This window comes from Lissotriton helveticus, chromosome 1_1 (genome assembly GCF_964261635.1).
Source record: "Lissotriton helveticus chromosome 1_1, aLisHel1.1, whole genome shotgun sequence".
NCBI lineage: Eukaryota > Metazoa > Chordata > Amphibia > Caudata > Salamandridae > Lissotriton > Lissotriton helveticus.
In genome coordinates, this window is record NC_136057.1 from 1,787,377,702 (window position 1) to 1,787,401,439 (window position 23,738).

General features: G+C 46.6%; 1 protein-coding gene across 5 annotated transcripts in view; it reads right to left on the reverse strand.

The window, feature by feature from the left end:
* MYH9 (myosin heavy chain 9) overlaps positions 1-23,738 on the reverse strand; it is a 238,712-nt gene that overhangs the window by 97,217 nt on the left and 117,757 nt on the right. For all 5 annotated transcript variants that reach the window (XM_078640470.1, XM_078640476.1, XM_078640479.1 and 2 more), the window contains exons 4-7: positions 18,629-18,656; positions 14,517-14,610; positions 12,008-12,100; positions 8,268-8,331 (exon numbers count right to left, since the gene is read on the reverse strand). In XM_078640470.1, the coding sequence (XP_078496596.1) occupies positions 8,268-8,331; positions 12,008-12,100; positions 14,517-14,610; positions 18,629-18,656 (279 nt within the window). The remainder of the gene's footprint in view (positions 1-8,267; positions 8,332-12,007; positions 12,101-14,516; positions 14,611-18,628; positions 18,657-23,738) is intronic.

Below are 23,738 nucleotides of genomic sequence, written 5' to 3' on the forward strand. Positions count from 1 at the left end.
TATAAGGAAAGCCACCTTCCATGTAAGGAATTGTATTTCGCACCTATGCATAGGTTCGAAAGGTGGTCCCATTAGTCTGGTGAGTACTACGTTGAGGTTCCAGACCGGGGAAGGTGGTAATCTTGGTGGAATGACTCTTAAGGCCTTCCATGAAGGCTTTTATCGTTGGCACTCTAAACAGGGATATGTGCTGCCTGTTTTGTAGGTACGCTGCTATAGCTGCTAGATGTACTCTGATAGATGTATACGCGAGATTACATTGCTGTAAGCGTAGTAAGTAGCAAATAATCTCCTTTGTTGATACGTCCAGAGGGTTGATATTAGTGGTACAGTATATAGCAAACCTCTTCCACTTAGCTGCGTAGCATGCTCTGGTGGTGGGACGTCGCGCTTGCTTAATTATCTCCATGCAATTTGGGGGTAGATCCAAGTACCCAAATTCTAGGATTTCAGGAGCCAGATCGCTAGGTTCAGTTGTGTGGGATCTGGGTGCATTATTTCTCCATGGTTCTGTGCAAGGTGCATGGGTAGAATTCTTAGCTTTTGGTGTGGCACTTGTGAGAGTTGCAAGAGCGTGGTGAACCACGGTTGTCGTGCCCACGTGGGTGCTACTAGTATCATGGTCATTGAGTGTTGTTGCAGCTTTCTGACCACTAATGGGATTAGTGGGAGAGGGGGAAGCGTATGCAAATTTGTTGGACCAATTTATCCATAACACATTGCCCTGCGACAGGTGGTGTGGGTACCTGGACGCAAAGCTTTGGCATTTTGCGTTCTGATGAGTGGCAAAGAGGTCTATCTCTGGTTGTCCCCATCTTTGGAAGAATGGTTGCAGTATTTGTTGGTGCAGTTCCCATTCGTGTATTTGTTCCGACTGTCTGCTTAAGATGTCTGCTATCTGGTTTTGAACTCCTGGTAGGTGTTCTGCCAACAGATAGATGTTTTGAGGAATGGCCCATCTCCAAATTTCCTGCGCTAGTCTGGATAGTTGGAGAGAGTGCGTCCCCCTGTTTGAATATAATACATTGCTGTCATGTTGTCTGTTCTGATCAGGACTGCTTTGTTGGTAACATGCATTTGAAAGGCTTTCAATGCTAGAAACACTGCTAGTAGTTCTAGATGATTGATGTGCAGCCTTCTTTCCTGCACACTCCATCTTCCTTGTACTGTATATTTCTCCATATGCGCTCCCCATCCCGTGAGCGATGCGTCCGCTGTTATTGTCACCTGTGGAATTGGTTCTAGGAACGACCGCCCCTTGGCAAGGTTTGTTGTGTTCCACCACTTCAGAGAGCGGTGTGTGCGGTCTACCAACACCAGATCTGTAATCTGTCCTTGAGCCCGATTCCACTGTGTCGCTAAACATTCTTGTAGCGGACGCATTTGTAGTTTGGCATAAGGTATTAGCAGTATGCAGGATGACATCCCCAATAGCTGCATGAACACTCTTGCTGTTAATGAGTGTTGTGGCTGAAATTTTTGAATGATTGTAAGCATTGTCTGGATCCTGACTGGATTGGGGTATACTTTGGCTTTTACTGTGTCTATAGTAGCCCCTAAATATTGTTGAACCTTGCTTGGTTGCAGGTGTGACTGTAGTTCACAGTGAACCCTAGTTGGTGCAGCATGTGAATTGTCTTCTGTGTGTTCTGAAGACATTCTTCTTGTGACTTGGCCTTTATTAGCCAGTCGTCCAAGTATGGGAAGACATGTATTTGTGGTCTTCTTAGGTGGGCTGCAACCACTGCTAGGCATTTTGTGAACACCCTTGGCGCCGTCGTGACACCAAACGGAAGGACTTTGAACTGATAATGTTGTCCTTCTACCATAAACCTTAGATATTTTCTGTGGGCTTTGTGAATCGGGATATGAAAGTAAGCGTCTTTTAGATCCAGTGTAGAAAGAAAGTCCCCTTTCTTCAGTAAAGGAAGTACTTGGAGCGTGACCATGTGGAAATGTTCCGAATTTATGTATGCGTTGAGAGGTCTTCGGTCTAGTATTGGCCTTAGAGACCCATCCTTTTTGGGAATTAGGAAGTATAGGGAGTATACTCCTGTTCCTTGTTGCTTTGGAACCTTCTCTATGGCATGCTTTTGTAGCAGAGATAGTACTTCTTGTTTTAACAGTGTTAAGTGATCTTGTTTCATAGGACGCTGTTTGGGGGGGATGTTTGGTGGGGTAGATGTGAGTTCCAGGCAATAACCATGTTGGATAATTTGTCTCACCCACCTGTCTGATGTGATGTTTTCCCAGACAGGTAGGAACTGTGATAGGCATTCCCTGACCGGTGTTATATGGTCTGGGGGGAGCTGTATGAAGTCACTGCTTTGGGGTTGGAGAGTTGCGGTTGTTTCCGCGTCCTCTACCCTTGCGGTTACCTCTAGAATTACCTCTAGAATTACCTCTAGAATTACCTCTAGAATTACCTCTAGAATTACCTCTAGAATTACCTCTAGAATTACCTCTAGAATTACCTCTAGAATTACCTCTAGAATTACCTCTAGAATTACCTCTAGAATTACCTCTAGAATTACCTCTGGGTGATGTCGGTGTAAAAGAGGTTTGTTGCTGGCTTCTACCTGTATTTTTGGATCCTCCTCTATAGGTGGACCTACGAAAGGAACCTCTTTGGCTGTTGCAATGCTCCCATTGATTTAGCCGTTTCCGTATCCTTTTTCATCTTTTCTAAGGCCTCATCTGTCCCTGTGCCGAAAAATGTTCTCATCAAAAGGTTGGTTCAGTAATGAAGTTTGCACCTCTTGTTTGAACCCTGAGCCATGCATATCTCCTTAACATGATGCTTGTGTTTATGGATCTTGCTGCAGTGTCTGCCGCGTCTAGGGCGCACTTGATTGAAGTTTTAGTAATTAACTTCCCTTCCTGTATGAGTTGATCTGCCCTCTTTTGATGTTCTTTAGGGAGATGTGTGATGAGTTTTTCTAACTCATCATAATGCGCTCTGTCATACCTTGCAAGTAGTGCTTGTGTATTAGCTATGCGCCAGCTGTTTGCCGCTTGAGATGCTACTCTTGCCAGAGGCATCTATTAGCTTAGACTCTGTCAGGAGGTGGAGCTTCTCCTGTAGATGAAGAGTTTGCTCTTACGAGCGTTTGTGACCACTAGTGAGTCTAGAGGAATTTGTCCCTTGATGAATATTGGGGTCTTTTGGAGCTGCCCTATATTTTTTATCAATTCTTGGGTTCAGTACCCTAGCCCTCACCGGGTCTTTGAATATCTCTGATGTGTGATTGAGAAGGCCCTTAAGCATTGGTAGTGTTCCTGATGTTCTTTGTGCAGCAGGTAGTGTTTCTAATAGGAAATCCTCTATTTGAGGTTCTGCATGTAGTTCTACCTTGTGGTATTTTGCTGCTCTATTAATGAGTTGCGCAAACCCAGTATTATCATCAGGAGGTGAAGGTTGACGGATACAATTCAGGGTCGTTATCGTTATCTGACCCTACATTGTACTGTTCCCATGGGTCTGCCTCCTCTGGGATTGTGTCTTCATCATCCCCAGGATGTTCTCCCTCTCCTGTGTCACTTTCTACATCTGTTGTAGGTGTAGATGGTCGTGTGGGAGGAATAGTTGGCCTATTGTGAGGAATAGGAGAAGAGGGTGTGTCTCTAGGATGTGGAGAAGGGGGAGGAGTTGTATTTGTCCCCATTGTTCTCTTCGGAGGAGTTTTGTCGTCAGATTGTTCATTTTTCCTCTTTTTGGGTAGTTCTGTGACTACCTTGCCAGTTTGTGGATCAATAAACAGTCTTTTGTTTAGGATCGGTTTTATATTCCTGTGTCGGTACTGCAGTTTTCGGGTCCGAAAGGTGTTTTTTTCTTTTGACTGTCCATTTGTTTTTTCGGCACCGAGATTTTATTCGGATCCGGTGTCAAGGGTGTCTTCGGTGTCAAGGGTGTCTTCGGTGTCAAGGGTGTCTTCGGTGTCAAGGGTGTCTTCGGTGTCAAGGGTGTCTTCGGTGTCAAGGGTGTCTTCGGTGTCAAGGGTGTCTTCGGTGTCAAGGGTGTCTTCGGTGTCAAGGGTGTCTTCGGTGTCAAGGGTGTCTTCGGTGTCAAGGGTGTCTTCGGTGTCAAGGGTGTCTTCGGTGTCAAGGGTGTCTTCGGTGTCAAGGGTGTCTTCGGTGTCAAGGGTGTCTTCGGTGTCAAGGGTGTCTTCGGTGTCAAGGGTGTCTTCGGTGTCAAGGGTGTCTTCGGTGTCAAGGGTGTCTTCGGTGTCAAGGGTGTCTTCGGTGTCAAGGGTGTCTTCGGTGTCAAGGGTGTCTTCGGTGTCAAGGGTGTCTTCGGTGTCAAGGGTGTCTGACGTCGAAGCGTGTTTCGGTGTCAACATTGACTGTTTCGACTTAGAGCTTTCCTTGATTATGGAGCTTCGGTGTCGATGTCTGGGTGGGTCGTTTATCGGAACCACCATGATGGGAGACCGAGTGTTTTGGTTTCGTTGCCGGGCCCGAAGGCGGGGTGTCGGAAACTTTTTTCGGTTGTCTGACCGGGCTCGAGGGCGGGGTCGACACCGTGCGGGGTCTGTTCTTTGGTAAAGGGACGTCGTCACTCACGGTTTGTTGGACATCGATTTCCTCGACGTCGGACTCGTCCACTTCTGACCCCGCCTCGTCGCCCTCTTCTGGGTCCTGGTCCTCGAACAGCTCCGGGATTGCTTGTGACTGCATTCTCGATACCTAGTGTCTTCGGGCTCGACGGTTTCTAATCGTCGATTTTAATGAAAATGCTGCACATGCCTCAGTCCCTGGATTCGTGTTCAGGGGACAAGCAGAAGTTGCACACGTCGTGTAGGTCCTTGTGTGGGAACTTATCACCACACGTTGGTCATTTTTTGAATGGAGTCCTTTCTATGGACTCCGGGCTGGACTACGTCGAGCTGGTCTTCTCGTAGTCGTCGTTCTTCGAAACGCGTCGAGATGGAAGTGTACTTGCGTTCGATAACCAATACCGTCGAATTGGAAAGGGTTACGCGCCGAATATAACTTTCTTTATCGAAGTCGATCCGGAGCGCTTCGATCCTCATCCGAACCCGATGGCGGAAAAAAAACAATCTAAGGATGGAGCCGATGCGCAATAACACCTAGAGGAGGAGTCATCGATGACGACAAAGACTTCTCCAGAAGAACAACAAGTGCAATCATCCGAGCCCAACACCAGATGGCGATCTATTCATAAATGTACCATCTGCAGCCCATATGCCTCGAACAAACCATTACAAAAAACCAGCAGCAATAAAAGCAGTTAAAAATATCTATAGCAGCCTAGGGACGATTACTTGTGATAAGTTAAAAAAGGGAAAACGGACAGTACTAAAAATTAGTTTAAAAAGTAAAGGGGGAATGTTCGTCCACCAATAAGGCACTTTGTGATTCCTCGGGGGAGGTTTCTTATGGTTAATCTGACCCTGACCCCCCCCCCCCGCCCCCCCACCCCCTTTCCCTTTGATAGGAGTCTCCAGTCCAGGTTCAGCCGCCATTAGTCAGTTGTGCAATTGCAGGAAAAAGGCCCTCTGTAGCTTGCTGTGTTACCTGTAACTTTAAAATGAGGTCACCCTTATGACCCTTGTAGTTCACTTTGTATAAGTGAAAAAGCAGGTCCCGTCTTTTAGCCTCTTCGGTCGCAGGTTCATTCCTCTTCTAATCCTCCACAGGTCCAAGAGTGTCCTGAAGCTGATATCTGCATGTGCCACATTTAGGTCTAGCACAGGCTAGTGGGTGAGAATGGCCTCTGGGAAAACTCCAACCAATAGGGTTAAGCTTTTTCAGGGCCAACTCTACCAACTTTTCAAGAGTGCCAAAGACTTCGGCCAACTAAACTTTAGATCTAAGGGCTGGGTGCATGTGGGGATTGTACTATGGCAATCCTAGTGTCCTACCTCATGTAAATCATACGTTCTTATATAGATAAGATATAAGATTTTATTTTACCCCATGTAACACCTAGATCTAGTTTCATGTAGTAACTGTGCCCACAGCTACCTCAAAGAGCAGGCAGGATATGACATCCAATCAGGACTTTACAATTTTGGCAAAGAGAATACTCCCAGTCTCACCTGCATATTCTATCGGATTCAGATCGGTCATCTCTGCCCATTAAGGTGAGTCTATTATTTGCATCTGCAAGCAGTTATATCCCACCACAGGAGAGCCATGAGGCAACAGTTGGAAGGCACTGAAAGGCTTAAACGCTTTAGGCTGGAAAAAGGTAACTGTTCTAAATTATCTTTTCTGTAATAGACGAGTTGAATTTACCACTAAATTAGTTTGTTAACTATTAAAGTCTTTGAAATATTTCCGTAGCAGTTTCACAGATTGAGATATTTATTAAACTTAACATGGTGTCCCAATCCATTAAGGAGCAGTTAATCCTGCTAAAGTGAAAAAGCCTTTGGGACTTTTCACTGTAAGGATATGTTGCACATTAAACATTTCATGACTCTAAAATACCAAACACCACACTTTTGGGCAAGAAGGCAGACTTCTAAAGGTTTAATGGGAGGGTTTTAGGTCTTTCAAAAGGGGTTCGTTTGACAGTAATAATTTGCAATTTTTAACCTGTACAGCCAAGCTACTGATGGCAGGCCTACAGTTGTGTCTGCATGGTCACAGCAGTTGTGTCTGCATGGTCACTCCAGTGGGTGTCAGAGTGCAGTAGCTGACGGGTGACACTTAACTTATAGGCCCAGGGTACACTGCGGTTACTATGTTAGGGACTACAGGTAAGTTGAAAGCCAACTTGACTATACATATTTGGTAGAAAGCTCTGACTGCAGAATGGAGCTGGGGAAATATTCAAAAGATGAGCAGATAGGCTGAGAAATATGCATACCAGAAGAAGGCCACCGGCAGTGCTACATTAAAGTCAGTCAGAAGTTTTGTGCGTGGGCCTATATGGGCACCACACCTATGCACTGACATCAGTTTCTTTCTGGAAAACTGACATCCAACACTAAAATCTACTCTGGTCACCATTGTCACTAGTGTATGACAATGGGTGCTGCAGTTGACGTGACATTTAAGTTAGAAGCCCTCTGTACCCCTTTGTATACACCAAGGACTCATCTGCAAGTTAAATAAGCAAATCAGGAGAATACTAGTTGCACCATGTTGAAAGAGGGAGAACACTATCACCGGTTAGCAGGGACAGTGCTCAAGCCAGCAAAAATAGGGTTTAGCACTGGAAAAATGGGAGACCCTGGAGAAAGGGCACATTTCAAACAGAACTACTTCACAACGAACGAAGCACCCACAACTTAAGCTTAACGTACATGCAGGCACATATATACAATTCTTGCGTTTTTCATTTAACTACCTCGGTCAAGTGTTTACTACCCAGCCTTAAAACAGCACTGCAAAAACAGCAGCAACATTCAGAAATATAGTTATAACTTAGGTCCCAACTTAAAATGGATACACTACTTTGTCCGTGAAGCTGTTGGAGCATGGTACTTCAGTGCAGTCAGGGCATTGCTTCTTTAGTTTAGAAAAGTCTCATCTCTAAACTGGTTCTTAACACCCTGCATCAAGCAGGTTTTCACAGGGGCTGGAGGCAATTAGCTCCACTCTCTACCCAAAGACATGCAACTGTTGATGCTCATGTATGGAAATGTCCAGTGTCCCATAGAAGCAGAGAAGAAAAATGCCCATCGATCTATTAGTTTCTCTGAAGAAACTGCTCCAAGTAATCTTCACTAGACAGCTAGCACAGTCATATTAACCAACAGTGTGGTAATATCTGGCTCATAGTAAGATCTTTTCAAACATTTCTAGTGACGGATTAACCACAGATTGGAGGGATGATCTCAAAGTCCACAAACGTACTGCATTTAAACAGGTGCAGAGAGCTTTTAGTGCAAGAAAGAGGTGTCATTACTGTTCTTACCCAGATAAAGGGGCATGTACACACCCACACTACGCCGAATAGATCCAGTTCTTAGTGGTGCAAGGCTGTCGCAACAAAGGGCAGAGTGGGCATTTATCCCTATTATGCATTTCTCCACAGGGCAAGAGCCATTAGAGGCCAGTTTCAAAGGTCGATGGACATGAACTCTGTCTGCAGCTCCCCAGGGAATGAAAAGAGAATGGAAATGGAGCTGGTTTTAACATTGTTTTGCTTCCCACTCAGGTCATGGCCGACACCTCTTTTTGACTAAACAAGCAACAGGTTACCACAAATCAAAACCCAAGTACTAATATTTCCACTTTGCTTGATTTGATAATGGATGGCAGCTGAATTTGCAAAAAACAAAAAAGGATACAGGTCTCAATGTTCGCTCCAACTATGTAGCCGTTCACATCAAAGTTGATGCGGATGAATTTTCCCTGTGAAAAGAAAGTGCTGTTAAGATGGCTTACGACATAAGACTTAATTTCTGGTGGAGGACAGACTCCCAACTGCATCAGAGGCACAAATCAGCGCAGGGATGTTGCAGATCACGATGAACAGCCTACAAAGAAGCACTCACTGTATGGATGCCCTTCAGGGGCATAGCATTAGGGCAATGATAACCCAACTAAGTAGTACACTGTTAGAAGGTGGTTCTGACACTGAGCTGCCCGGATTTTGCTTATTGAGCACCTAATTGTTGAGCTTTTACTGTGGGGAGCCTCATAATCTGGGACTCAACCACAGGGACCTCATAATTGAGGAGACTGCATGGAGATTTGGCTGGTGTACCCCTGGCTGGACTAGGCCGCTGCGCAGCAGCTGGAGTATGGGACACCGTGCTGGTTACATGCAGACACGGATGTACATGTGAGCACACACGTAGGGGCTGTGCAGGGGAGATTCCTAGCGTGCGCAGTCCAGGAGCAGCTACAGAGTGAATGGTGTGACAGGGCTTAGGCAGAATTGGGTGGTGTCCTAGAATAGGCTTTGTAACTGGGATGGAACATGCCAGGGAAAGTCAGTGTGGCTTATTGTGTTTTCACTTCATTATTTCTCTATGGGGATGTGGGGCACATGGTTAAAATGACTTCCAAAAAGCCTACAGATTCCAGACACGCACTAATGTCCAGTGTAGCAGATGTGAAAATGAGTATTCTGCAGAGTCCAAAGTCATATTTGTACTGCTTTTGGGTATTCCAGAAATGTCATCTGAGTCCCTGGCTGGGGTCTGGCCATGGAAGGTTAGATTAATAACCTTTCTTGCCAGAGCGAAGATCTTCCCTCCAAGGGGAAAAGATAGGTGAAGCTATAAGCCAATCCATCAACTGCTGTCGCTGGGTGCCAGGCATCAAGCTGTACTACAAGAAGGCAAGGAGGAGGAAGGAGTTTGGTTTCAGAGGCATTGTGGCCAGAGACACTGGACGACTCCATTTTGAACAACCCAGAGGCTGGACAAGGAGGGAGGGGGCAGGGAAGTGAGGCGTCGCTGTTTGATAGGACTCCCAGAGACTTCCTGCCAGCCCTCTACTCAACTTTTGTAAAGTACTTGCACAGGAAGAGACGCTTTCTGGGGTGTGGTCTGCAGAGGCAAAAGGTGCTGGAGCCTGGTGCAATGGGCAGTTGGAAGGAAGTCAGCCCTGACTACCCCCCTATCCCCCCCCCCCCCAGGCTCCCAACAGCGCCAGAAGAGCCCAAGACCGGTGCGCAGAAGAGGCCTCTGCGGAGGGAGAAGAGGCGTAGGGAGCCAGTGAATACCGCGCCCTGCAGAATGCACCCTCTTGGAAACCCGGAGGACGAAGGAGTGCTCCCAGTGGCTGGAGGATGCCACAAGGAGCAAGAAGACGCGAAAATGGGGCAGATCGGACCCCCAGGGGCTGAAATATAGCCCCCGGAAGGTAGGCGACCTTTGACTCCATAAGAAGACCGACGACAAAGCACGTGGGGCTCCGCCGCTGGTCTCAGAGATGCCCCCGGGGTGGGTCAGGTCCCAGGGGCTGCCCCAGGAGGAAGCAAAGCAGCCAGCAGGGGGCCAGGAGCCCACCCTGGCCCCCGGTGATGTGAATGAGGGGAGCGCCGTCATGCACCCCCGTGAAAATTGTCCCCCGGGGTGCCAGGAGCCCACCCTGGCCCCCTGCCGAAGCGGGAAAGCGCTGTCATGCCGCCCCCCCCCCCCCCCCCGAAGATGTCAGGGGGCCCAGGACCCCATCCCGGGCCCCGAAGTCATGGAGTGGGGCTGGGACCCCAACCCCAGGCCCCGAAGTCAGGCGGAGGTGGGAGAGTGCCGCCGCACTCGCCCGAAGATACCCAGGACCCCCATCCTTTAGCCCAGACGATGAGAAGGCCGGGGGAGTGAAGCCGCACTCCCGACGGGACCGCTGAGGCCGCGTCTGCCCGCCGGAGCAGGCAGACCAGAAGTGCTCAGCCGGCTCCCGCAGCAGCACAGGAGAGTGCTGGCTGCACGGGGAGCCAGCGGGGCAGCCAGGGGTGGGCTCACTGAGCTGCCCTCCAACCATGGTGACACGAGGGTCCCGGGTGGGACCGGGACCCTCCGAACAATAAAGTCGGCAGCCCGGGTGGGACTGGACCCCCAACAATGGGCAGAGCGGCTTTGGGTGGGCTCCCAGAGCTGCATCCTCTCACCTGTGGATCCAGGTGGGACCGGGCCCCCCCACTGAGGCCCAAGACACAGGCGGAGGCCACAGCGCGGCTCTCCCCGAAGCAGCGGGAGAGATGCTCATCATTTATGCGGACAGGCCCAAAATGCCTTGCAGGCCAGGACCGGCGCGCCCCCCCCACTGAGGCCCAAGACACGGGCGGAGGCCACAGCACGGCTCTCCCCGAAGCAGCGGGAGAGATGCGCATCATTTATGCGGACAGGCCCATAATGCCTTGCAGGCCAGGACCGGCCTGCAAGGGCAACCCGGCGTTTTCTTGGCTTGTGGTGGCCCCAGGAGAACGGGGTCACCACCCTACAGGTGCAAAGGTGCTGGGGAGCTGCTGGAGAAGTGCAGTCTCCCCAAAGCACAAAGAGCAAAATCCCACCCCAAGTGTCCTGGGGATTTAAAGGAGTCAACCCCTCCAGGGCTCAACTTAAAGTCAACACCTTCTGGGCTGGAACTTTTGTTCTTCAGCCGAGGGTGTTTTGATAATTGCATCAAGGAGGGAAGAGCTGAGTTGGGGATGTCTGCAGAAGGGCATCCCCTGGGGGTGAAGGTGTAATTGCACTGAAATGGTTATGAATGGTCATTTCTTTTAGAGGGACTGATGTTCAGTGTGCAGTATAGGTGTAAGGTGATGTCATAAGCAAAGTGGATTTAAGTGGCTAGACACGCCTGCTAAGGGTTCGACTGTATTTACAACAATCCTGTGATCTGTGATGCCTTTAGGGGCTGTAATTGCAATGCATTATAATATCTAAATGTGCAGAGAACTGTAATTCTAAAGTGTGAGTAAACTTGTTCTTGCTGCTGTGCTTAGGTGATCCCCAGACTATTAGCCCTTACGATGTAGAGGTGCATACTGTATGGTCAGTGGGAGATGCTCAGTCAGGGTCATGTGTCACCAAGACAGGTGTAGCCTGTTTAATGCTTGTTGAGGTAATGGGGGTAGATCGCCACTGGGTTGGTGCCAGTGCGCAGGGCCCTCGCTCCAGACCAATTCACTGCATTGGGGAAAGATGTGCATACATGGGAGTGGTGGTACTAGACCCCTCCCCCCTGCGGGAGGGGTGGATGTTATGCAATGTCACAAAGTAATTCCATCAGCTTATGTATATTTGTAAATTGGTGTATAGTATTGAGTGGTGTGTGTTTAATAAATGTACTCTTACAAAGCAAAGTACAGCCTGGACAATCAATTGTGTTATTTTTGCGCACCTGCAAATGGCGATTACTAACTCACACCACCTCCCTTTAGTAAGCCTCAGACTGCTCTGCAACGCTACCCTCTGAGAGTCAGGCGCTGCCCTAGGGCGTTTGGTTCCCAGTGAAGGACAAACGTGTCATGTTATTTGTGCAGGCCTCAGAGATGCTGCCTCGTTTTCCAACAACTCAATTACTCAAGATGGTGCCTGGACAAAGTTAGGGCACAAATGGATAGTTAAACACTCACAAATCGGGAGGAGTTGTCATTCTTCACTGTCTTGGCATTTCCAAAAGCCTCAAGGATGGGGTTGGCCTGCAACAGTTGCCGTTCCAGCTCTCCCTGCAGAAAAAAAAAAATTAAATTGGAACTCAGAATGTGCCAATTGGAGAAGAAAACCTGCTACAAAAAGAAAGCAAGAGATAAAACATTACTCATGGTTCACCATGTGTGCCTGCTTGCTGCCATTCCTATATCTACCTCTGCTTAAACACCTCACTGCCGCTCTAATTGTCGTATGTTACACAAACACAGCAAGTTCTACGTGTTGAGACCTGGCTAGTGCCACACTGGATGCCTGCAGCATGTAGGGAATTAGGCCACCCCAGATAAAGCTAAAGTTTCTCAAAACGGCGGGAGATGGCATGGAGGGGTTGACATTCTTGACTGCGGAGGACGACGACAGGAAAGACTATTGACCAGGCTACAGCCAACCCTAGGAAAACTAGCTGGTAAGGGGAAACCGCAGAAGCGCCTGCAGTCAGACTTACAGGGCCATGAAGAAAACAAGTAGCATAAGCCAAGACTACAAAACTCCGCCATCTAAAAATACTGGAAAAGTGGCTTAAAGTCTATATAGCACCCAACAACTAGCTGAGCAGTGAGCTTCTTTGTGGCACTTAATTTGTGCGGATTCAACTAACTAGAGGACCAAAGGGTACCCCAAAAGCAATCAGACCTCAAATCCTATGGTTGAACTAGAAACTATCTGCTAGATCGTACTGCACTTCGGCATGGCTCGAGACGGATGGAGAAAGGCTATAGTACTGAAGGAAAAGTTGCATTAGGACGGCTGAAACCACAGTGCCATCAAGCTGCAAAGCCTGTACCGCGATCAAAAATTTAAAGTTGGCAGGAGGTGGTCTAAATCAGGAGCGCTGAAGCGCATGCATGCCCAGGAGGCTTAAACCCAATTACTGCTACTCACAGCTGAAGGCCTAAACCAGTGTACAGCAACAGAAACCAAGAAGCAGCCCATGTACAGCACCTCACTCCCAGGTGGAGAGAAACCAAATGTACAGTTGCTAGCACCAGAATTACCCATCAACACAACCTAATGTGCCCATCACCCAAAGGAGGACTAAACCAACACTCAATCGCAAAGATAAAACCCAAAGGGACAGCACTTCACGCCAGAGGGTTGGCCAAACCAACATAAGGCACCCAGTGGCAAGTGCTAAACACACATTGTACAACACCCCACATAAATAAAATAAAACCAATCCAAGCATCCAGCACCTCACACTGGGTTGTTAATTTGCCCTCTTCACACAGATTAAAGACATTAAGGCCTCTACGCTAACCTCCTGCAAGGCTACACTGCACATGTGGTGCACAACAGTCAGAGAATAGCCAGTTTAAATGTTTTAACCAAAGCTGCCAACAAGTCAGTCGTGAGAACACAAGCTTTCTCACCACCCTGTCCAACCTCAAGTCACAAAGGGAGATGCAGAACCCGGACATGAATTGCTGCAGTCTGAAATAGGACAAGGCCAGGGGTCTAGTAAGTACTAGAGCCACAATCCAGTATACAATAAACAGTCCGTAACTGCGCCCCCTCCCGTCATGTACAAAGTGTTAAACGCGCTGTTCCTAGCGATGAGAAAGAACCCTCATGGGACTGTCCACCCACGCACTCATCGCATCTGCTGTCAATCCCAAATCCAGGAGTGGGAACATAATATGAAGGTCAGGCTGTCCCTGCTTCTCCCTGAATGGGGTAGTGGACAGGAAATGTTCAAAGTACCAGACTTCAATTGCACGCCTGCTGCTCAGTAGGTTTGGACATCTGTGTGGGTAACAAGCCTACATAAACTGCAGCAAGCTCAAACTCATAGGTTATGAAGGGATAAAAGGCTATGTAATCTAGGTATGGATTCCCTCTATGTCTCCCCTACACACCCACTACCTCCCAATGAACAGTACTCCCCCCCCCCCCTCCCCTCCCTCACCCCAGTGGACAGAGCGCAGCTACCAAGGCAGCATGAGCTGTAGGTAGTAGGCACCGGTTTCCATCCCATAATTAAAGAATCTAGGAGGGAAAGTTACAGTACGTGCTAGAAGACACATTGCTACAAATCCCATGATTACCAAGAGTAGTTTTAAAAGAGTACAACGAAAACTTGCCAGACCCTAAAAGAATCACAAACCGGGTAGTTCATGTACAGTAGCCCTCCAATTTTAAATAGTCATGACTGCTCATTGGTTAGGCACGAGTACTTGAATTCAAGAGTGGCAGGATTATGGCACATTTTGCAGACCTCCGATGCGCTCGCTGCAAACCAGCCTCAGGATGATAAACTGCTGTTTAAACACAAACCCAAGTATTCGGAGATCGGGTGTGACGCCAACAGATCTGCTTCAAGAGAAATAAGCCTTCATTTCTTAAGATGTGTGTCGCAGCCTGTCCGGACTAGGAACAAGAGTCCACCTTCATCTACAGTAGAACCCCTGCAGCCAGAGCCCAGTTTAAACTCACCTGGTCTTTCTTGCTCTTGTGCGAGGAGGCGACATAGGCGAGGTACTGGATCACCTTCTTGGTATTCTCAGTTTTACCTGCTCCAGATTCCCCACTGGAAAGAAAAGCACGCTATTTCAGACAATGGTGCAGACAAAAAAAAAACAAAAAAAAACACATCACCAACCCACAGACTAATCCATCCAAGGAAGCAGCTGATTTTTTTTAGATTGCCCAACACTATGGCTGGTTGTTGCCGCACAACATGAGGCTAATAAAAGCACAATATACGTCCAAGATCACGTGCAAGAAATATCCCATCTGGACACAAAGTAATGTGCCTGTAAATCTGCTACATTATGTGATAGTCTGTAAAAAACGCCAGGGAGCACTGCTTCCAGTAAAGAAAGTCAGCCATTTTAAGAGTATCCTTTGGTCATCAAGGGGCCTATAAAAAGACCAGTTGGCTGTAACTTGCACTATAGGTTTCATACCCAACCAGAGTGCACAAGCCCCTATCTGCCCCCAACCGGCCCAAAAAGTTGTGGCGGTTTCAATTTCGTAGATTATACTGCACAGCCATTGCGACAGGCAAAAAACGTTCTCCTCCAGGCTGGGTCTTTCACACACACGAACCAAGTTAGCTCTGGACACGGACCGATTTTATGACATACATTGCTTTGTCAATGAAATAGTTCTCTTGAATAGTTTGAAAATCAGACTAAAAACAGGTCTTCAACAATTTCCCTGTTATAATGCTGCCTATGATGCTCTGGAATGTACCCTAGTGCGTGCCTCCAAACAAAGTCTGAAAGAATGAGCTAATTTCTTGTAACTTAGTCCTAATAGACGTACTTTCCAATTTTCCCAGCTCATTTGTTACCTTGCCCATCTCAAATGAGACCGTAACTGGTCTCAGAGCACTGAAACCCACACTCCCTTCTGCAGGCACCTTTGGGTATAATGCCTGTGACCCATGCAGAGTGATAGTTGGGAGGTTGATGGGAATAAGGGAAAGCATGGAGTCAGCATAACAGTAGTGAAAAATAGTATACTCCTGTCCCGGCTTCAGCTCCCTAGCGGGCATCCAACAACGAGAAACAAAGAACGAAGTCAGCATTGTACACCTAAAAACCTAAGTTAAAGCACTTAGCAAGAACTACTAGCAGGAACACACTACCTGGGAGCACTCAAGAGCACAGTGCTAGCAGAATGCCCAGTATGCAACCACAGTGTTATCAGATGGGGACTGGTCAGCAAAATGCTATTGAAGCTGGCTCTGAAGTGGAGGATGGTGCACAAACATTAGAAGTGAGATAACTAATCATTCCAGAAGAGTGTTGGTTCAATAAGTGATGCACTTATTAGTGGTGGAACTGAAGGCCCATCAGTTTACTTTGGCACCGAGGAGCGCAAAGTAATTAAATTCTCAAGATACCAGATAGTTCTGCAGAATCTCCAGGGTTGAGGAGATGCAAGAGCATGCAAAGAACATCGGGAAAATACTCCGGCAAAAGAATTGTCCTGAGTACCACGCTGCCCCAATGAAAACACCCTATTACATTGTGGCGAGAACACAGGACCTTCAGCTCACATGTTTGGCGCAGAGGTAATGATCAGGAAAGCAGATTTAGATCAGAAAGCTGCATACTAAACAGACTAGGATGCAAACCAGGGTCTTGCCAAAATCAGTCCGTCAATGTTTTGGCATGCCTTTGCAAATGCAGAAATGCTTCGCCGCGGGCCAGCAGCTAGGTGAACACAAGAGTGGCAGCATTTTGTAATGAAAATGTGGTTTACCCAAGGATAAGCTTCACATACTGCTGAATCCGGACTAAACGATATCCCGGTGTACACCTGGTGGTGCAAATAATCTCATCATTGATGGCATTACCAGATCTGACAGCCTGGTCATTTTCGAAACAGCACTTCAGTGCCAACTTACCATCCTCTGCAAGGTCACATGATCTGGCTTAAATCTCAGGCAAGCTAGATAGGTGCTGTGTTCCTGAGGCAGAACAAAAATGTATCAATCCACAAGAATCAAGTGTGGATCAGAGATTCGAGAACAGAAAAGCCTTACAAGTTTAAAAATTCAGTGTTTACTTACGTTCCACTCTGCTCCCACTGCTTATGCAACAGTGGTTTTAATGCGAGACCTTCATATAAGTTTGCAGAGATAAAGGGTATTGTGGGTTTCTGACGTGAGTATGGAATAAGGGTGTGAGGTTTCTGGGCTTGGTCATCTGCGCGAGTAGGCTTTCCTAAGACTTCCCACAGGCCAAAGTGTCAGATCCTCAGAGTCCAAGGATCACTGAAACTTGTTAACATATACAAGTGTGGAGGACCGTAGGTACATGGTGATCTAGCGTCAAATGACTTAAAGCCACTGCATGGGGATCTATTGGTGATGTAAACGTCACTAATCAATGGCAGATATGATTATCAGGTAAGTGGTACATTCAACATCAACCACTTCAAAGTCAGAGTAAATTTCACTGTACTCTAATTTCGGTAAGTACTTACATTGGAACAGTCTTTAAGTGACCCTTTTTTGTACTTGGAGGGTCAGTATGGATGAACGCAAAAACCTTACTTTTTGATATATTTCTTTATTTCAGTTAAATTTACATCATCTACTGCAATATATGACTTGGTTTGATCAGTCTGAAATATTTTGGAAATAGCTGGAAATATACCCTACCTGAACTACTCACGAACATTTGACAACATGTCTACTAAAAGTAAACCAACCCAAACATTGTTCTGACTTTGCCTAACCTTGCCCCCAAGTCTAAACCTAAATCAAGCGCAACGTGGACTAATTAACATACCCTAACCCAGGCGTTAACAGACTAGGTTGTTACCAGACTAAATTACATTAAGATAAGGCCACTAGTCTGTTTCCATATTCTCTACGAGAAGCATTTGAATTGCTAATTAAGTCAACTTCCTAAATCCATTTTACTCAAACTAATTCAGTTACTTTCACATTAAAAGTTCAGAAGGGAGAGAAACGGACTGGCTGACCTATCCTAGACCCAGTGTTAGAATAGACACGTGGGTCGTTAGTGTATGCCCTGGAAATTTTTTAGGATTGGAGGCTCGCTGATTCCCACACCAGAACCTGGTAACCAATGGCAAGAGCTAGGAAAGTTTAGCTTCAGGAGGCAAGGCCTTCTGGGCACAGGATTTTAAAGGAAAATATACCACGTTCTTCAAATACACCACATATAATGCCAAATTACTGCTTGAATTAAAGGCAGGTTCTGTTGGCTGAGGACTCTTCCAAGGGGAAGTATTGCTGTCCTGTATGGATCGACAAGGGTGCACTTGGAAACGGGAGGTCAGTCTGAACCCTAGCCACCCACAAAATAGATCATTTCTGTGACAGTGCGATAAATCCAAAGGCATTTTCATTCTTAGAGAGACCCTACTACAAGGAAGTGTGAAATCCCAGAGGGGTAGGTGATCCGGCCTAATCTGCTCTCCTCAGGAAGGACCCAACAGTCGCAGTGATTTTAGATATGTCGCAGTGGTACATCTCTGCAAAAGAAACTACCCCCTAAAATAATGTCCTACACGTCCGTTTTTGAGCTGAAAGAACGATTGAAAGAACGATGTTCAGTCATCCTCCTGTTGGTCTACAAACATGTAATGGAATTGACCAATGCAAATATCTGAGGAGGCAGTAGCACAGTGCTGCCTCAAAGATTAAAATAAGTATTTTTTTAAAACAGCATTAGCAGTACACAAAAAGTAAGAAACGAGGAGAAGCAGAGTAGTAAGGGGTTACGGTCAGGCAGAGGTGAAAAGCAGGGCCTAAGACACAAGGTAGAGAAACCAAGGGTAACAGGATATTGGGGTGGCAGATAAAGAATGCATTGTGATGCGGTGCTTTGGGAAGGAGGTAGCAAAGAGTAGTAGGGCGTGCTTAAGCATGACAGAGGAAGAACAAACTGGAACCGAGCCCAAAGGAGAGAATAGTAGCCAAGAGGAGAAGCTTGACAAAAAGACGACATGGCAGCTGCTGTAGCTGACTGGGCCTACCACTGGAATATCAACACCGCAGCATATTAAAACTTGCCACAGCTATGACTGCTTATTACCGGGATTACAAATGAGTTACTCACGTGCAGAGGATGGACTGGTCTTCGCGGTCTGAAAGAGAAGAGAAAGCAGTAAAGCAGAGAACCACCAGAAGTTTCCAAAACCAAGACCAACTGTTTTAAAAAAAAAAAGGAAGTTTCCAAAACCACTCCTCTATTGCATATTTCCCCTCCCCCCAAATAGGCAGTGCTGATCCCACAAGGAGCCATGATACAGAAGCACCTCAGACATTCAGAGGAGCAACTTCACATGAAGGCACTGAAAGTTCTGCCCTTATCCGGCACCAATATTCAACATGCTTTGAACACAAAACCCCTTTAAACATTAGTCATAGGCATTAGGATGACCATCTTCGATTCTAGGACATACAAATGCAATGCATTGTTTTGCACAGCATTATTCAGACACTTCACAGCACTAAGTTAGTGTTGCCTTATTGAAGCGGGTGTGGGATACAGCAGGAAGCTTTGGACTCTAAAATTGACCGAGGAGATACCAGCTATTTTAGATTACTGAAGTTTGATATCTACAGCTGCAATACTTCAACAGATTGAGCGGTTCAGGGCTACATTCCAACAGGAATTGTGGAAGACAAGTTAGTCCAATCATTCACCGCACTCCTGCACCTTTGTAACCCGTACCAATCTAGAGGTAAGGGCAATTAAAAGGTCTTTGTTGAATCTAAACCCAAAAATTGAAGTCCAAAATCCCTATTGGTTGAGAGAGTGGGTCCAGAACATGCCCATGCAACCCCCAAAATTAACATTTGGTAGCAACTGGCAAGTTCAAGAGAACCTGGCCTCTGATTAATCTAGCTTCCAAAAAGACACTTTAGCCACTAGAGACCTGCTGGGCCAGCCGTTAACTTAAATTAACCAGATAACTACGGATAAATTGTATTCAAGTCCGGCACCTCCAAAATGGTCACAGATCAAACGAGCCTTGAAAGTGTTCCTGGAAGCACATACCTCATTACAAGTCAGCAAAGAGCAAAGCTTTGAATACCATACAAAATTTAGCCTGTAGATATAGGCGTTTGGGATTGTATCTTAGGCCCAGAAGATTCTAGTACCTTAACATGCTGAACGTTAAATCGAAAAACAGTGGTCAATCGACCTAGAAGGTACTGCACCCGTTAGACTTGAAATCTACATCCAAAAGTTTCACAACCCCTCCCCCCCCTCCCCACCCACCCACCCACCCCAACCTGCAGCAAGGCTAGGCTGTTGGACTTCACTACCCTGACAAAGTGCCCACAAAAGAGAATAACTTTCTCTACACTTGCTGCCATTTTAAACATTAGTATTCAGGGTTCTCTGGCCCGAGTAGTCAATAGAACCCACTAAAGACACTACCCAGTAACCAGCAATAGCCTCAGAACAGGCCTTGTATGTAGTGGTATGGAAAGACTGACCAAGCTTCAACACCAAGTCTGGCATGAAACCTTAACTGAGGCCATTTGGACCAAGACGTTTGCCATAACAGGCCAGCATGAAAGTCTGGTTTCAAAGAAGAGCAATGAGTCATGGCCTACTAGATACCTCGTTTTAAATAGGATAAAAGCGATTTTATATGGTAGAGGCCTGGGCTGGACTTCATTTCCAGGTGAAATCACTACAATTGGATGATGCAATTGATATGCAACCCATCCTTTAATGTAAACTATCTACCTCACTAAAAAGAACGGAAAGCTCTGGCATCAAGATAATCCTTAGAAATGATCGCAAGGTCTCTAGATTTATTATGCAACACTAAATTGCACACCTGGAAGTTGTTATGACTGTCAGCACACTTAACGGCCTCGATAAGTTAAACATTCCAGACCAAGGACCTGTATATATATATATATATATTGTGCTGCCTATTCGGAGCCAGTTTGCCATTTACACTGAAAAATCTGTGGTTTTCTGGTTCTGAGCACAAGAACCAGTATACCGAACGCGCTAGAACCCGGCGTTTGAGAGGACCAATACTTTAATTTCCTAACCCATTGTAGGACTCTCAATGTGGGTTTCACCTTTGCCCGTTCTTCCTCCATAGCTCTGAAGAACTGTTCAGGATATCAGCAGAACTCAAACTTGGTGGGTTCTTTGGGACACTAGGCCTCAAAGCTATGAGAGCAAACCCACGCAGTCACCAGGGACAAATGCTCTAGTCACGGTGGAGCAGGTACAAGCAGGCGGTCAGATGCCCCACAACAATCATGAAATAGGTTCATATATTTAACTTGGGAGTAAGTTTCCAATGAAGCGTCACAATGATGCAGTATAAAATGGCAGTTCAAGGAACAACCCTCTCAGACTCTCCGTTCAAGTGTGGGCTTAATTCCTCCATGTACAAGATGAGCAAACCAAGTAAAGTAAAAACCTACAGCGCCACATCTTTATGCCAGGGAACAAAACCCATGAACCTGCCGAAGAGACCGCCCTATTACTGAACAGCAGGGAGAGTGCCTGCAGAGCTGGGGGAGCAGCTACATGAAAAAAGACAAAGGGACAGGTGTTTGCTATGGTCCAGAGATGGTGTGTCATCTGCCTTTGTCAGGCGCGTCATGGCTGCCTCCTAATTTCAAAGAGCCAGGACAAAGAACCAGTAGCAGCAGCACGCTTCATAGGATCCCTCTGGGACAGTGGGTGACATTTTAGAAAAGACAGTGCCTAGAACACAAGGGAGAACATTCCCCAGAGGGCCCCTACACCTCATAGAACATATGACACCCCTCAACTGGTTCAGTTCGGTCAGGAAAAAGAAAGGTAAGGTAAAGGGGCTTCTTCAAAATAGATATTCAAATCCACGGTCACGCACTATGAAGCCAGAAAACTGGTGCTGCAGTACACTTGACAATACAGCAGGCTGTGCCCATGACCGCCAGCAGTAACACTTGCAAACTGATAAGGCAGCGGACCACAGCTCGCCGCACCTATCCCATGTCCTTAAACACTTCGTAAGAGAAATGTGATCCGTGTGCACACGATCAGCACCTGCTGAAAAGATGGAGCCCCAGAAGGAAATTTCAATTAGAAACAGTAAAGGTGCACCACAAGCAGCAACAATGAATACATTTAAAAATAAGATTCCAAATATATGCAATTTTTTTATTCTTGTAAAAAAAAAGTAGTTAATTTGACAGCAGAAACAGCCTAGATCTGGCGCACAGGGTGTGTCGACGCCTACTGGTCTACAGCACTTATTAAAGTGCTACAGAGGGGTGGATAGACCCCTATTTTTGACTTTCAACATATTCCCAGTTAATTGCATATTATATAAATACACTATCTCCAAGCATCTATCATATGCCACTTCATCAGTTTATTGGGTGTCAATGATATATTGAACCATACCGACATGAATTCCAGATATCAGAATACATCTTTGCTCTGAAATAGTCCAATGCTATGGACAAAACGGGTTGGCTGTTTGATGGAAAATTGCAATGTATACTTTTTTTCACATTTGAAAGCTGAATCTAATAAGGAGTGGGTAGAGAAGGGAAGAAAAGAGGTGGCATGCTGCTGACAGTAATTTGCTACAAGGCAGAGTCTTTGATAAGTTCCATTTTGCTATATTTGGGCGTTGTGGACTGACCGCTGAAGTTAATTGAGAACTTTCCACAGTAGCTGAGAAGTCTAACCCAATAAGTACTTGTGAGCTTTAAGTCCTTCAGGAATCAACCCCAGCATTGCACCTCTTCCCACATGGAGGGAGGGGTATCAAGCTGGACTATTTAAGGGACGACATGCAGTAAGACAGAAACCTTCATGAACTCGCATATAGATGTTGAGTATATGGGGTGTTGGTGAACCAACTCAAAAGTAGACTTCGAACAAGCCTTTCACCCAGGCCAGCATGCCCACCTGACCTCACTGTAGGGCAAGTGTGCTGGCCAATCCACAGCAAGGGCAGCATGCTTGTGCTTATCGGACCAGCTGGTGGAGAAACCCGAGCAACAAGTACCACAAAAGGATTCTGCAGTGAAGCTGGGAGACAAGTCAGCAGTGTCAAGTTCAAATACCAGACCACACCAGCCTTAAACCAGGCAATCACAGGAAGCAAGACTCCTCCATTCTCACACCACAAACACCTGAAGCAAGCACAACCTCATTGGCACCATATAAGGAGTGTAGGCTGGCTTCAGATTCCAAACTGAAGGCTCAGACAAGCGGAATGTTCTACCTGGGGGTGAAACAAGTCCTAAGCTGCAGAGCTGGCTTCTAATCAGCTGCAACGAGGGGGAGGCGGGGTGGTGGAAGAGGAATGCAGTACAGCCAGCCATGTAATCAGATATTAAAGCTGCTAAACAAAAGCTGTGGGCCGGTAGCGATGCCTGGGGAGCAAGTCCTGCATTGCAAACCATTAAATCAACTGCTAAATTTCGGGTTTGAAGTGGAAGTGGTGGCTCATACAAAGAGCTTCTATGCTAAGTGCCACCAGAAAGGTAACAAGAATTAGGAGAAATCACACCAAAGCACAAGAACCACCAGCAGACTGGACAGATTATCACCACACCCGGAGTTGAAAAAGTAGCCATATGGACCACAAATCCAGAGAGGTCCCCATTTCCTAGAATGTTACACCAGACGTTATCATGAAGATACAGACATATCTACAAACATTTCACAAGTCCGCCTCTGAAGCAATTGAAGGCACAGTAATAAATATCTGTGCCGAGTGACAACCAGTAGTGCCTCCTACGACCATAAGATCACCAGGATAAAAACGAAGCTTACGACGATTGTCTAGGGCTCTATACAAACGTCATGCCCTTGAAAAGGTTCGAGGCTCGTAGTGATCAGATTACAAACACTAATCGCCTCAATATCATCAACATCTCATTTTCCCTAGCTTGTATCTAGATCTTGTATAAGAGTTCACCAGCTTGTCCGGTCTGCACAATGACATGTTCCGCAGACCTCATTTTCCACCATGTGCCAGTGATGAGTCAATTAAGCCCCCGTCACCTTGGGAGCTAGAAGCACCTTGGGACTTCGAGCGACGCCTCGAGCATTATCTGTTAAATTACCCTTTGCCTTGGGAAGCCACTGCAAGGCCTCGCCAGTGGAGGGCTGTTTCAAAACGTAGTGGGGTACGCATCTTGAGTGTCGTTCATCCGTCCAGACGAAAACCTCTTTGGGA